The sequence below is a fragment of the Erithacus rubecula genome, assembly GCF_903797595.1.
Source record: "Erithacus rubecula genome assembly, chromosome: 10".
Lineage (NCBI taxonomy): Eukaryota > Metazoa > Chordata > Aves > Passeriformes > Muscicapidae > Erithacus > Erithacus rubecula.
In genome coordinates this window covers 11,046,085-11,062,808 of record NC_136662.1, presented here as the reverse complement: position 1 = coordinate 11,062,808, position 16,724 = coordinate 11,046,085, and the positions used below count along the sequence as shown (strand labels likewise).

The 16,724-nt window shown below is 37.5% G+C and overlaps 1 protein-coding gene across 5 annotated transcripts in view; it reads right to left on the bottom strand.

The window, feature by feature from the left end:
• BCAR3 (BCAR3 adaptor protein, NSP family member) overlaps positions 1-16,724 on the bottom strand; it is an 85,365-nt gene that overhangs the window by 20,118 nt on the left and 48,523 nt on the right. For 4 of the 5 annotated variants that reach the window (XM_079313660.1, XM_079313661.1, XM_079313663.1 and 1 more), the window contains one exon: positions 15,161-15,200. In XM_079313660.1, coding sequence (XP_079169786.1) covers positions 15,161-15,200 — 40 coding nt within the window. Of the gene's footprint in view, positions 1-1,693; positions 1,935-15,160; positions 15,201-16,724 lie in introns of those variants that run through there. The other variant, XM_079313664.1, reaches the window with a different exon arrangement.

Here is a 16,724-nt window from a genome sequence, read left to right as displayed (position 1 = left end):
GTAGTTGAGAACTTCAGCATGTTTATTTAAGGATTAATTTGGTATTTTATTACACTTGTAATTACTATTAAAACCAAGAATTAACTTCATCTAATTACACAAACTGATTTTGCTTGATTTTTTAAAGTTAAATAATAATAAAAATAAAATTTTAAAACTGATTACTTCATTTCATACATCTTATTGTTCATTTGGCATTTCACAGAATCCATAGCATTGGGCCCCAAGGTTCAGACCTCACTGGATTTGATCACCAGCTGTTTCTATACCTACAGACACTTTCTCTTCACCAAATGCACCCCAGTTCCCTACCATCCAAACTTCTTCAAATAGCAGTTCATCACATGTAACTATTGCTAAATCTGCATACTGGAACACATGCATTCAATTCTATTTTAAATGCTGCAAATCTCTTTAAATAGAACATTATTTTTGAAAGATCCCAACTGTAATTTGTTTCTACATAAAAGGTTTTATTTTTTACCCTCCATACAGCAAACACTATTAATGTTTCAGTTTCTCTAGAGACTATAATGGATTAGACTAAATGGAAAGTTGCCATGACAACATCACCGTTATTTTAGGTATTAGAAATTCATGCCAAGTTAAACAAAGGGCATATGTGTGGTCAAGAATAAGTTTTCTAACTGTTCTGACAGCCAACAATAAACCCCAATGTCATTTTAAAAGTTTCAGAACCAGAGAATTAAGCCTTAAAACAAGAATGAAAATTAATTACAGCACAACAGAGCATCTTTAGCACTCTATTGTGATGATAATTGCTGACATCTGCCCCAGTCAGAAGAAGTCAATCTGATCAGAATCACTTTTCCAGAGTGCCCAGAAGACCAACCCCACACCCCACTTTCAGAAATGGACAGTTATAAAGCAAAATCACTGAAGGTGAGAGAACTGGACAGCTGTTCCCAGCTTTTAAGTGCCTCCATCAAAGTTTGAAAGCCATGGCCAGGAAATAGTAACCTTCACATCCTTTCTCATTGCAAGTGCTCCACAGTGCTAAAGAACAACTCACACATTAATCTTAAATAAAAAGATTTTAAAGTTTCAGTGCAACTTAGATGCCCCGCATGACTACAATTTTTAAGGCACTTAGGCACTTCTGTAAGTGGGACTCGATTATGAAGGCTTTTCCTGCAATTACAGTGCATATGGAGCACTTTTGCATAAAATACATTACATCCCTACCCATGGCAGGAGGGTTGCACTAGATGTTCTTTAAAGATTCCTTCCAACCCAAACCTTCCTAGTAGTATATGATTTTGTTTATCTTGGAATTTAAAAATATCTAAAATATAAAATTATCTGAAACATTTAAAAAACACCTGTGCTCCTAAACACAATTGCCTGTGTTTTTCCTTAAATAATTGAAAAAAGTTAGGGAACCAAATGGTCTAATCAATTAAATTCTGAAAACTTCAAAATTTGCTAAAATCCTACTCAGCAAGTCCCAAACCAGGGCATTTTTACTTAGTCCCTAAACATAAAGACAGCCAACTTCAGGCTTATAAAACTGCAATTTGTTTAAGCTTCTCTCTGAGTCAATAGTGAATTGTGAAGGTGCTCTTTAAAAGAGAAACACTCTGTACCCAACCATGGTATAAAAACAAACACTTCTAAACAAAAACTGAAAACATTATTGACTAGTACACTGTAATAGAAAAGGAGAACCTACCTTGACTTTGATAACAGACTTACGATGATAAAAGCAGCAAAGTGCTGCAATGAGCATTTGAAAAACATTGTAATCCTTCGGCATTCTCAGTTCTGCTGCCTGTGGCTCCCCGAGACTGAAGATAAACAGTCACTAGCAGCAGCGTCCTGAGGTTCAGCAAGCTCTTCAGTGTCACCACTGCCTGCTGCTACACCCCCTACTCACGTATCAGTCTGGGACATTTCCCACAGCTGAAGCTGATACCATCAATTCAGTGACTGCTGGCACGCTGGCTTCCAGCATGCCATACAGAGAGTGCCAGAATCCTCATGTGATCTGATCCACTCACCAGTGAAATCCTAGCTCCTCTGTCCTGGCATCCCCTGGCTCAGAGATGCGTTTAAGGCATCGGCACAAGCCAAACTTCACTTCGTGATGAGTTACAATATCTGACTGTCTCCCAGTGCTGATAAAGGCTTAATCAGTTGCTCCAGCTCAACCATGGAACATCTCTGCCTGCATCAATTACACACGTAGAAAAAAAAAGGAAAAGCAGTTGATCACTGTTTGACAAGTGTAAGAACAGAGCTTCGGTAACCAAGGAAAATGATAAATCTGTTTGTTTTTAATTAGGAAGCTTCTGGCAGACAGTCCTTGGAAAAAAAAAGCAAGAAACTATCCCTGTAAACATTGTCAATGTCATTGTCAGGCAACCAAGGTACCTTCAGTATTTAAAACTCAGTGGACATCTTTATCTTGGTGATAGTTCCATGGGATTGTGGAAATTACTTCAGAAAGAAAGAACTGAATTCATGAACATGTCTGATGTGGCAAAGTAAACTTAAGTATTGCAACAAAATAATGAGCAGCAGTTTTATTTATGCCTGTGATTCCATTCTCTTGGAAAGCACAGTCCATAGCTTACTGACCAGTCAGCAAACTGCTCATCAGCAAAAAATCTGCCTGACATACCTCAAGGCTCTCTCAAGAACCAGGACAAAAAAAGAGGCAAACAACTTGGGTAATTATGATAACTGTAAGAGACAGGACATCACCTCATAGCAGCCCAGTTAACAGATTTGGTGAAATAGACTGGATTGAGGGGTAAAAGACCTGTAACACTTAAGAATGAGAAACTTTGAAGAGATAAATCAATTATTACTTGGGTGGTACCAAAAAATACAGAAGTCACAGATATTTCAGGTCTTGGATTAGGAATAAATTAATCCCAAGGAGTGGTTAAGATGAATAGTTACTGGTCTTTTTCATCAGCAACAAGTATATTACATAATTAGGAGGACATATATTAAATACTTATTGATGTCCTCAGGTATTTAACTCTCACCTAATAACAGAGTACTTCCTTCCCACACTGACTGAACAATGGGAAATGCCCTCAGTGCCTGCATCCAGCAATAGGAATTGGTATACAAATCAAGGAGCAACACTGAGAAAAGACAAAATGTGCACTGCCTTTCAAGGAAGATGGGATGGAGTGCCCAGCTGAAAAGAAGAGGAAACCTCAGTGTTGATAGCAAGGACATGGGAGCGTGATGTGCAAAGTTCTCTTACCTATCTGACCACTGGAGGTTTGAAGATACCTATCACCAGGTTCAGCACCAAACCCAGAATGCTCACACAGCCAGCCAGACAACTTGGCTATGTGTGGGAGATATTATGCCAGAGGCTCTACTGAGAAAAGGAAAACAATGTAGGAATGAAAGAACAGAACATTAAATGGACTGTAAAGTAATAAAGCTGGCAAGAAAAAAGATATAAGATTGGCCATAAAAGAAGCTGAAAATACTGACATTGAAGTCCTGCTGAAGAGTACTTTATGACAAACTCAAACAATGAATGAGTAGATAATATAATAGGAATGTGAATGTACCCTCCTTTTCTCTTTGCACTGTGCTGCAGCGTATTTTAATTTATTTGAATTATTTTTCCACTCTGAGTAACTCCATAAGATTGCTTTAGCAAGTAGTCACAGAAGAGAAAAATAAAGGACACCCTACAAAACTTCAAACACAAAAGCCTCAACTATGATGCTTGTTTCTTGACTGAAATTTTCTGGTACTGTGGCAGGACATCTCATTATGGACTGCATTTTTAAAGAATATGAATAAAAAGTTCTCCTAATAACACCCTAATCCAATTTTAAAATGGGAAGGGGAAGAGGGAGGGATGATAAAAAAGGAGATGAAATTGAAGACTGCATAAGTCAAGACCCTTTTGCTTCACAATGCTGGCAAGACAGTATTAATACCACACACTAAGGTTTCACTTGCAATATCAGGAACAAAAACTATCAAGACAAGTAACACAAACTACAGTAGGTGACAAGAAGGGCTGTTAGGATGACTTCACTATTTTGGTAGCAGGAACAACTGATTTAGCAGTGCAAAATAAGGTGACCACTTCTGCTCTGAAAAGAATTAGAAGTTCCAAATAGGAGCTCTTTATGGGTTGGAAATAAAACGAGAGGAATACCTATCAATGACCTATCAATGTTTAAATCTACACTGAAATTTAAACAAAAATTCCCATCCATCATCAAGGAAAAAAACTCCAGTTTTTCAAAAATGCATGATAGGAGTGGCAGGTCTAATACAAATGGTAACTGCCACATCCTTATTTCCTGTCTGTAAAGAAGTAAAGAATCAAACATTATGAATGTCGAGAAAATGCAAACCCTAATAACTAATACTGTACAATTTCATACAGCAGCTGCTGATGCTTTTTATCAACAGTTTAACTGATAGGAAAAAGGATGCTTTATTTAAATAGTAAATTTTAAATGCTTTAACAATTAAATTAATGGGATTTTTCTTTTTATTATGGTTAGTATGACTTCTGCCTAGGAAGCTCAATGAATGGATGATAACCTTTGCAAGACACTGTGATACAGCAGTGTGAAAATTAGTATTACTGGAAGGAATCTCAAAGAGTATGTGAGAAACCTCTGGGTGATAGTATGGTATGTCCTGCACTGATAGCTATCATGATTGAGGATAGCCTTCTGGCTGCTCCAGCTATGCTTCAGACATTGGTAAGACTTACATTTTAAAATACTGACTCAGAGAAACAAAGGATGGCTTAGTCACATTATCACTCACCTGACCATCAATTTTTGCTGGTACTTTGGATTTTTGGTCTCTGCACATGAGAAACAAACCTTGGAAACATCAAATACAATCCTTTTGCTAAGTCATTGATGTATTTTAAATGCTCTCCAGCATCAAAAGGTGAACTACCAGCTTTACTTCTTTGTTTTCAAAGATTCTTCCTAGAATCTTCAATTATCTGATAATCCCTTCATCTGTTTCTGTAGCTGGCTGGCTACATTATTTTTGATAACTTAGATAACTAAGCTTAATAAGAAAGGATTTTTAAGTTCATAGAATCCATGGCCACACAATTTCAAGGACACTTAAACATACATTCTGTGTTGAGCTTCAAACAGTCCATTAGGAAGAGAAATAACGGAGTCTCTGCTAACCCCATCTGATATTACAAAGCCTCTAAAGTTATTTAGGATATTTTCATGGTCTAGTTTAAATTACCTAGTGTTCCCTTGACACACCTAAACTGTGTTCAGCTCACTAAGACCACGTTACATATGCAGGAGCTTGAGGTATTCACACAAGACAGTGTAAACCTGCTCACAATGAATCTTCTTAGGCTGCTTTAATTGTACAGGTCAAACAAGTAAATGTAGGGATAATTTCTTTAGTTTCTTTTTCTGTCATCACAAAAAAAAAAAAAAAAAAAAAAGTAGCTTCAAGATTTTAAGTGGCTCAAGTAAAGCAATCACACTTTTTGAAAATATAAATGCTTGAAAACTCACAAGCAGCCTGAAGTTATCAAAACAGTCTTCAGAGCTACAACAGGTTATTTTGACCCAGATACCAGTCATGGTCATGAAGTGCTTAGAATGCACCCACAGAATTATTACGATTTGTGATTTCATATTAGAGAAATAATTCCAGACTAGATCAGATGAGGGAATTGTTGGCTTGTCACTTATCTTTGCACTGCTCTATTCATTTAAACATTCAAATCAGTGAAACACATGCAATGCTTTACATTTCACTGCACTAAATGGAAGTAAACAATGCAGGCAGGAAGGCAGCTGTAAATGAAAGAAGGCACGGTGCACTGTACAAGGGTCAAGAGCACAAATCTGATTAGATGCAGCCCAGAGCCAGCCCCGAGCGAGTGACGGCACAGGGACACAGACACGTCCCCATTACACAGGGCACGAGCTAACTATGGTCTGAGTGCCTGTGGCCACAAAATGGCAACTCTGGGCTGGTACTAAAGTACAACAGGAATAAAATTGGAAAGAAAAAATCTAAAGAAAATCAAATAACTTAAATCTTTGGTTGAAACATTTTTCATTTAATACATAGGAGTTTTTGCCATAATTACTTATTTGTTTGTAAGGAAAAGTCGGGAAATGGGACAACTGATAAATAATTTATCCATGTAAACAACATCTTCACAATGCCCACTCCCAGTTAGTTTTAGCAGTAAGTCCTGCAGATATGGCACATCACCTTTAACAAAGCTCTGGGGGCAGATACCACCAAAATACAGGTACTGTATTCAACTTTACAGCTGAATGCTTGTTAAAGTGTAGAATAAGTGGAATAAAGGGGATAGCAACACTATCAAAAGGCTTAATTTCATCTCTTCCTAACTCAAATGTCTACAGGCACCTAAATCCCATCTCCCAACTCATGTCCTACCATTCCTGTCTCAATTCTTAACAGAACTGACTCTTTCACGTTCTCTCAGGTAATCTCACTTCCTGCATGCTGTTGTTGGTGCAGCTTCTGATCACGACTCAACAGACAGAGCTGCAGCTGTAATTACCCTTGTTTGCATTGCAAGGTGTGGTGTGGGAGAGGTCACGCATAATTTCTTCCTCCTTTCTATCGAGTTCCGTGAGGCAGTCTCAGAAATACACTGCAGTTGTACAGGAACAGTGAGAGAATGGAATTTGCATCTATTTAGTTCATACTGCTGCTTGAATAAATCTCTTTGAAAATCTGCCTCATGTAAAAATCCAGGTTGGTGAGTACAAGAAATAAATAAATAAAAAGCCCAATCTGCTTATGAGCTTCCTACTACGTTCTAATTTGCACTTTAAGATGTCCAAATACCTTTGAGATTTATATGTTTTAGTTATAAAAGATCAAATTTTTCAAAATCATCTGGCAGTAGGTCTGGCTTTCCTACTAGACACATTCCTATCATGAATCCACCAGCAGGTTTAATGGATCCGACCAAAAACTAGCACAAGTATTCTTGAGCTCCACCTACTGTCTGCCAACCTGTGCACAAACATGAAATAATTTTGTAATGTCCCATCTATTTTTCCTTCAATTTGTTCCTTGGACTGGTGAAAAGAATTATGAAAAGGCATGAATTTTCTTTCCTTTCAGAATTAGTTCACAGCTTATGGGTAATACCTTTTTCTCTTTCCTGCTGATTTAGCTTTCATTAGCCTAACTAGCTTTGCTGGTCAGCATACCAGAGTTGTCTTGAATATAAAAATAATACATTAAGACAATTGTTCACTTCAGACTTCTGTTTTTGAATGTTTCCCCAGTTCTGTCAGAGTAAAGTGCTTGTTTGCGTGAGACTTAAACTAATTCTAAATATAATGGAAATATGAAAAAAAATCTTTCCTCTTTAGGGTAAGCAGACATATTTAAAAACCAGCTAATTATCCAAAACTCCTGAACTCTAAAATACCTGTTTATACAGAGGATGTATATTTTGGATGTGTAGCACTCAAGAAGAAAACTTACAAGTCACTTGGGTTCTATCAGATCTTGACTTTTCAAAAGTCTTTCAATGTTTTACTAACAAAAGCATTTGAGGACATGGAGGCAAATGACCTCCAGGTATTCTAGACAGCCAACACAACATTATGCTCCATTATTTGTGTAGATGCCTATTTTCTATAAATATCAGACATACAAAAAATGTGAGGCCAACTTGCTCCTTTGAAAGGACATATCAGTAGATGACATCCCAACTGAAACGTCCCAATGCTCCTTCTGCTACTCTCTGCAGGCTAAACTGTATCTCAGTGTGTCTCCAGAAACAGGAAAGGCAGACACACATAACAAACCAGTTTTGTTCTAATTATTATCAGTAAACACAGCTCTGAGAGATTAGGAGTTTTACCTCCCTAGGTTTTATCAGTAAGAGGACCCAAAATGCTTAATGAAAAAAAAATCCTCATCATCTGCTCTCCACACATTATATACTCACTCCCCCTTGTGGCTCATGAGCTTAAAGACAGTGAAAGATCAACAGTAAGGTGTTATATGGAGCCAGATATGAACATTTTCATGTCCATAGCTCTTACTATTAGTCTATCTTCAAAACTATAAAAACTAAAAAAAAAAAAAAAAAAAATAAAAGCCCGTTTTTTCCTTTCTTTCTTTGGAAAGTAAATGCATATAACCATGTTTGCTTTCACTGATGGACATTTTGACTCAGGTATATTATCAAAAGGCCAGGTTGGATGGGGCCCTGAGAAACCTGGTACAATGAAAGTGCCCCTGCACAAGGCAGGGGACTATAACTGGATATCTTTTGAGGTCCCTGCCAAACCAAACTATTCTGTGATAACTGTCAGCATTTGAGAGCCACTGGGATTAATATTTTGGAGAAAACAGGTAATTTGTTTCAATCCAAGTTTCACAAGATCACTAGAGAGAAAATAAGACTCGGCTTTTTGTACCCCAGAACTTCTATTCCATGTTTCAGATTCAAACCCTTCCAGCTTATATTTTTCATCTGTAAATAAGACCCAATAGTAGCTACTGATCCTCTAACAAAGGTATTGGAAAGGTCAACCAAGTAGCTACTGCCACTAGTATTATTACTGGTGCCAAGGAAATTAGAACGAAGTAATTTAATAGTTTTCAACTCAAAAATCAGTGCATGTAGTGTTTTTTGAGGACTCTAGACCAGACATGACTTGAGAGTTAATGAGTAATAACAGATGAAGTAGAATACAGACATTAACTAGGTCAAATCCACAGTAAGATAACATGCAAGATTAACCATTAACATGCAAGGAGAGGATGTTCACTGCTCTAAGAATTACCAGCATTTTATATTTACTAAAGCACCCTCAGCATTACAGAAGATGCTCCCATAAGCAAAATACCCTAAACTCCATTTCAGCATCAGAAGAGTGGAATGCAAGAATGCATCAGGAGAGGGGAATGCACTGCTAAAAGACTTCACAATGAAGGCCACAATAATTAGAAAGCCACTATCTAATTGACTCAATTCATACGAGGACTATCACTCACAAAGAAAAAATATTCCTCTTCCTCCTCACAATATACTAACTTCCCTTACTCGTGACCCACAAAACCCCAAAACCTCAACCAAGCAAAAGAACCCACAAACCCCACCAACCACAGAAAAACCCAGATCTTAGAGCTAACCAAGCCATTCAGGAACTGGGGGCTGGGAAAGAGCAACAAGTTCTAACAGGAACAGGCTAACTTGGGGCTCACTGTTCTAGGGAAACATGAACTAGGACAGCAGACTGAATGTGCATTGTTTGGCAGAGCTGTAGAATCATACTTCCTGCATAATTTACTGCAAACGCCAGCTTACATTTTATTCATCACTTTGCAGCCAATACATTACACAACTGCTGACTCAACTTTATTTTCAGAGACTAGCTTGCTGGTCAAACAAAATTCAACATCAGAAAATACAGAAATTTGGATGTTATATCCCACCACTAATTATGATTAACTGCATTTTTCAAATAAGGTAAGTTTTCTTTAACTCCAAATGAACAGGGGAAGATTCTCACCATGATGTCAGGGAAATTAAATACTTGAGAGCTGCTGAATTTCAACAATATGTGTAACTCCTCAAGTATTTTTTTAGCTTTTCCTGAACTGATGAAAGCTTTTAGGAACAATTACCATACATACTTATAGCTACCCCTTTTAAGTAGAGAAAGGGCAGACACTGTAAGAAACAAGCCTAGTATAAGGCTGAAAAAAAAATTCTATTACCTGAAATTTTCCTATCACCAGAACAGGACTAAAAGTAAAAGACAAGATGCTTTTTCCAATATATGGCAACAATGCAAACTTATCCCACTAGAAAATTAAATACAAACCCCTCAATCAAAGAAAAAAAAAAAAAAGCAAACCCAAAACCAAAAACAACCCAACAAAAAGCCCTCAAAATCAACAAAAAACAAAAAACCTCCAAAACCAAATATCTATGCACAAAATATCACAATTTAGGAAACATTTTCCCACAATAACAATTAAAAGATCATTAGACTAGTCTAGTTTTGGAGGCAGAGCAGATTATTTTGAGATCATAAGGAATTCCTTTTGTTGGAAGTTTTGGACAAATTAGAACATCTATTCTAACACAATTTCAGGGATACCCTGACAAAAAAAAAAATTCTCAAGTTCCCTCTAGGACCTCCTTTGAAATTTCATGTCAGGGAGAAGGGTCCTCCCCCCCCATTCTGTGCCTCTTGAGAAAAAACAACCAACTTCCAACTGTCAGGCTCCTATGAGAGTTACAAAGAAATTATTATGAAATGTGATTTGATTAACCATGACTCGATTAAGAATATCCAGTCAAGTGTTTATTTTCCAGCAGAGGGCAGTGCACAACCAGCAACCATCCATGGAGAATCAAACCAAAGGTTTCACTGAGATTGAAAATTACATGCATTTAACACCAGACTGGCTCTAACAGAATCTTATGTGTCTGAATCGCACAGCTTACATACAAGAGGCAACTACTGTGGAATGATGTTTTGAAGCTTCTGTTCCTGCTAAGCAGAGAAACATAGAAAAAGAGGAAATGTCTGTCTGAAGCCTTACTGACATCACTGATGATCTTTGAGTTGGATGACAAATCTGTGGTGACAGAGATGTGTAAAGTCCAAGTTAGCCACATGGGCATACTGCTTCTCTCCTCATAAAAACCCCACATTCCATCTGATAACTGCACCTTCTGTAATACTGCTGTCCTTGCTGCAGTTGCAAAATGTGTGGGGAAGAAGTCCTTAAACCACCCCAGAGACTCAGAAAGAACCTCCTGATCATGTGGTGCCTTAGTGTCAGGCATTCCTCCCAGCTCTGTTACTTAATGCTGTCAGACAACGCAGAAACCCAACAAACTTTCTGCTCACAAGTCCCAGCTCGCATGTCAACAGGCAAGTCTCTGCAGGAGTGTGATACACAGCATGAACAGGAATACACTGGACTTGGCAAGTTTTCCAGTGAGGTGGGGATTTCTCTAATATATTTCCATGTCTAAAAAAGGCTGCTTACAAGGAAATTTCACTGTCATCAGGAAAAACTGTTTCTCAAACTGTGGTGACTTGTCATGCTGACACAGATTTTTTCTAACCTTTCCTAAACCTACATATACACATATAAACTTTACTTTTGATCACCCTCTTACTGTGGTATCTTCAGCCAGTAGAATGGTGAGAGTCAAACACCCACGCCTATATTGGACTGGCATCCACAATATTATGAATTTGTGCAGTTAACTACACAATAAATCTCATAACCTGATGTAAGCTCCCTGAAATTGAATTAAACCCACAAAATACTGTCCTATCTTGCAAAGCTATAGATAATGATCAACATACTGGAATGTCATCAGAATTTTATTTTCAGTTGCACTAATCAAATCCATGATGAATGACAGTAATTTCTGTAACAGTTTGCTTTCTAACAAAATCAAAGAAGAGTAAAAATATGGAGAAAAATTAACACTGTAGGACTGAGATGAACAGGAATCCTTCAGCGGAACTTCACAAGAAACTCTTTTTCTGCAGCTGTAACTTCCTTAAACCAGCAACAGTTTTTTCAAGTCTGAATCTAAATATAAACGTCCCTCATGACCATGCTGAGCAGACAGTCATAAATTTTGCAATTTTTCCACTAATGGAATTAAATACAACTCCAAAACTTCAGGCCATAGTTATATCTATCAACTCACTGCTGATATGTATTTCTAGAATTATTAAGCACTATTTCCACAGGAAATGCTTGAAAGGTTCCCATGAAAGGAGGAGAGAAATCTTTTTTTTTTTTTTTTTCACTCAGATACAGCTTCAATGATTACAGCACAGATTTCTAAAGAAAGATCCTAAAGTATTTATAGTGAATAGGAATGGGACAGAAAGCTATCTTTAGTTCACATGAATTTGATCAAAATGACTCACAAAAACTCTGAAACACTAATCTGCCAGCACTTGATTCTTTCTCCCTTGCTGCAGTAATCTGTGGATGTGCAGACTCAGGGTGTGGGAAGAACCTGCAGAGGCTTCCAATGGATCTATTATTTGGTTCATAAAACTTGTAAAAATCTCACAGAATGTACAACGTGCTATTGTGTCCCTGAAGCTCTTTCATGACTTGGGTAGTAGCCTGACTCAAAGCAGTCTGGCCTGTTTTCACTTCTACCATAAAAGGGTTTTTTTGAAAGAGCCATTTAACTGTGACCATGGTTTCAGCAGCACTGTGAATACAAAGAAAGAGTTGAAGCCATATGGACACTTCAGTATACTCAGACTTCAACAAATCAGTACATTTCCCCCCCACCCCTTAGAACTTGCTTTTGCATAATTGGCTCTCTTTATATACTGAATGAATACATCAATATTCAAGATGTAGTAAACTGCAACTTGTGAGCAATGCAATTAAAAGAATTAGAAACCACATCTCATCTATAGAGAACAATCTCTGAAAAATTTCTATAATCAGTATTTTCTGTCTTGTATCTTGAGCAGAATAAAACAGAAGAAAAAATCAATTTATTCTGTCTTTTCTGTGTTCAGAGTATTTCTGAATACAGGAACTTATTTATGTTACTTTCAGTCAACAGATTTCAGCAAGGAAATGTTTGTTATAAAGCAAAGTGCTATACTGAGCTTCAAAGTTTACCATCAGTGTATCTGCTTGTAGTCACTATGGCCACAACAGACATGTTGTTCTCACTGTACACCAGCACAATGAACCAGCACACTGCTCTGTGCACAGGTCTTTTTGTAAAACTGCTTTTTAAATCTAGCTAGTTTAAAGCTAGCTGCTTGTCTTGAAGGAGAGTAGGTATGACTGTGCAGCCTGAAAAGTGGGTCAGTTATAAGAATAGCACCTGTCTGAATCTATCCAAACAGCCACCTGCAATGAGTGTGTCAGTGACAGCAGGAGTGGGGCTCCCAGGGCACAGGGTGGGCAGTGTGCTCACAGCAAGGTGCAGTCCCACAGCACCCACACCCAGCCAAGCTGAGCAGGGCAATGAGCCCAACAGGTCCTATCACATTCCAGAGAGCCTCAGGGAAGAGAGCTAACGGGCCAGGGGCAAAGCCTGTCCTGGGATTCCTACACAGCACTTGGAAACAGGACCAGGAGCAGAAACACCCTCTGAACAACTGAGGCAGCCCTGGCTCAGTGGGTGTGGGTGGAGGTACCAAGGGAGGCTGGCCAGGACACCTGAGAACAAGTAGTGCCCTCAGGGCCCTGAGACTATACAGTTTGCTTGGGACTGTAACTCTTGGGTAGAATTCCCAGCAGCCAAACTACCCTAACACAGATTTGTGCCATGTATTACTTTCAAGATACTGCTATCCTTTCAAGTCAAATTAATCCAAAGTCTCTCTTCTCTTTCAAGCCTGAATAGCAACATGAGAGAAACAAGAATCAGTATCAAGACTGCAATTACCATGTACAATTAGTGAGTTTTTATGTATGAGTGATACATCACACATGCTTCATACTCAAGTTTATGTGTTTTCAGTCAATAAATCAACACTTCTCTGTTGAGATACAATACTAACTATATTTTCCCGTGCACTAGAAATATAAATGTGCTACTCAGAACTTTCATATCCTGAATTAGCAAAATATGATTCCCAAAAGTGCTCTTGTTTTCTCCCTCTTCTCTTACTATCTCTTTTCCACTTTAAGGTATTTTTTTTACCACTTAAGCAACATCTGTCGAAGCCTACACTAGCTCAAACTACATATGTACAGATTATATACCAAAGAGACTAGTGCAAATGGCAATAGTGGTATAAACATCCTGCAGAAATCTATTTTTTTCAGCTTGAGAAAGTTCATGTTTGGCAGTTTATACCTGCCACCATAATGCATTTGAGGATCTGGAAAATTTATCAACATTAATATAATAGTCACCATACATTAATGAAAACATACTTGCCAAAACTAAAGCCAATAAAGGGAGTTCGAGGTCCTGTTGGTATGAACTCACCCACAACTTTTGCAGTTGGAGTTAACCGATAAAATACTGATGACAGACCTCCTTTATTTATGATTGATTGATTTCTGTGTAAGAATACATTTCTGGACTCAGTGTGATTAGCAACCCAGATTATTACAGACAAAAAATGTTTTGGGGAGTTATATTATTAAAAAGCAATTTCTGCATATTTTTCGAAGTTGTAGTTTCAGATTCCTTGTTTAGAATTCCTTTTATAACACCACTGAACTAGGATCCAAACTTGCAGTTCACTAAAGGTAGGGATACAAACAGGAAAATCTGAAAAAGGAAGGGGAAGAGGGGATTGGTAATCCTTGCATTCTCCCTCATAAGTCTCTTTTCCCCAGGCTTTCCTCCTCAACATCAAAGTTTTAATAACTAAGCTTAGCACCACTGCTATTGACAAGAGTCCAAGACAAGCTTCTACTAGAAAAGTTGAAAAGACCAGAAACCACATTTGTAATACAGAACTTGCTGCAACAAGACAAGACACACGTATTGATGAACTGGCACATGATACTTCTGCCTTCTACTTAGTCACATTATTAAAACTGTAACAGCATACTCAGTACAGCACAGTGCAAGACAATAAATTAAATACAGCAATTAACATGTCCACCACTTCGTTGCCTCTGGCATCTCCTCTTCCACTGAGCTCTGGTGAAGGCTTTTGACCTTCTCTTCTCTGTATCCCAACTGCAGACCAGGGACCTTGCAACACTGAACTACCTGCTCAGAGCAGAAATCCAGCAGCTGTTCTGACAGTCTCCTGTGGCAGCCACTTTTCCAGCCACTTTTTGGACCAGAAGTGAATTTTTACCTGTAATTTTAGTAAGTTTAGCGCTAGAACTTTCAGATGTGACTATTTGCTTCCCCAGAAATCCACAAGCAAAAAATACAGCTTCTTTTAATATGCTAACCAAAGCAAGAATTTAGGCCATGTAACTGCACAATGTAACTGTAAAGAAGCACTGTACAAAAATGCAACCTACATCCAAAATACAATAACACAAGTATTTCATTGCAGCTTTAAGAAAACTATCTGGCATGTATATTTAGTTTCTCTGTACCAAAAGATAGATAGCTGCACCATTTACCAACAAATGACTGAAAATGCTCTGTTGAGTAGACACCAAATTATTTTGAGGGTAAGAAACAGTACCTTACCTTAACATATTCCAATGCAGGATCCAGAATGTTCTGATCTCTGCAAGAAAATGGTACCAGGAGAGAAGAACAGACAGAAAAACAAACAAAAAATGGTAAGTGCAAATATAATCTCATACTAAAGAGATGCATTCATATTAATAATATGCTACTAGGTCACAATAAAATCTGTGTTAAAAGCTGTGTCTTAAAGCTTGATAGCCTAGGCTATCTGATTTTTAACAAATATATAAATCACTGATTTCTTCTAGAAGGGCAGGTAGTGGAGTGAACAGTACTTAATTTGAGCAATAAAATTAATTATACCATTTTAAGCAAATAAAAAAATCTTGACATTTCAACAGATGGCTGAAATACTTACTTGCCACCTAAAACATTTGAAACAAATTTAAAAGAGAGCTCTTCCAATGGGTTTTGAGTTTATTTCTTTGCTTTTATGTTTTCCCTTTAAGCTACTGCCTCTGATAGCACTGGCAGAGCACTGCTTACAGGAAATAGTAAGTACTACATTCACGTTCTATAGATACAAAGAGAAAATTCTCAAAATAATCATATTGTCAACATCACAATTATTTGAACGCCAGATAGTCAAGTCATTGCCCTAATCTAAAAATAAAAATCTCATCACATATTTTCTGTGATGTACAGACAGATAGCAAAAGGCACAGAAGCCTAAATGAAGAGCCTTGCACTGCTACGACTTTCCATAAAATATGTTCATTTTTATTTCTATTTCAAAGCATTTCGCATATCTGTTTTTATTTGTGAACCAACAGATTAATAGAGTTTACAATACATGACTGGATGTTTCTACAGAACCTGGAATGACACACATGGTGCCACCCTTAACTACAAACATGTAAGAGGCATAATGAAAACTGCAAACTTAGAGAGGGACTGGACACTTGCTACAGCAATCAAGTTGGCCACATGCACAATAGATCTCTATAAATTTAGAAGCAGGACCCTTTTTGGTGGAAGCTGTTGCAAAGACGTAACACTAGAAACCTAATAAGCAGCTTCAGAAATAAAGAATTTGGGTTATGCTGGAATTAATCAATCAGGTAACAGTCTCTGAATTCTCTGTGTTGTCTTGAATGTAACTGCATATCATCTGAAACTATATTATGATTTTATACTCAATTTTTAGTCTGGTTCCCTAACAGCTTTTAATCCAGAATACTGAGCCTTCCCCATAAAACAACGGTGCTCAACTGTTCAGGCTGTATCACATTATCTCAGTATTTATCAAGGGCCAAATTGCATTCTCAACTTATGTTTAAAAGAATAAAAACTTGGACTCAATGGAAATAGAATTTGGACCATTTGAAACTTTTCCCTATGCAATATACAAAGAAGGATCAGCTTGGTAACTGTATGAACATAAAGCATGTTCAAGCATAGCAGAGAACACAGGGGTGAAGCACAGAGGAAAAATAAAAGAAAGCTTTGAAACAGAAGAGATGCCTTCCTTCTCAATACTCTTCAATTTGACTGGGAAAAAAAATCCCATTTTAATTAGTTCAGCAAAGTCATTAAGCCTGCTTGAATTCTTCTCACATTC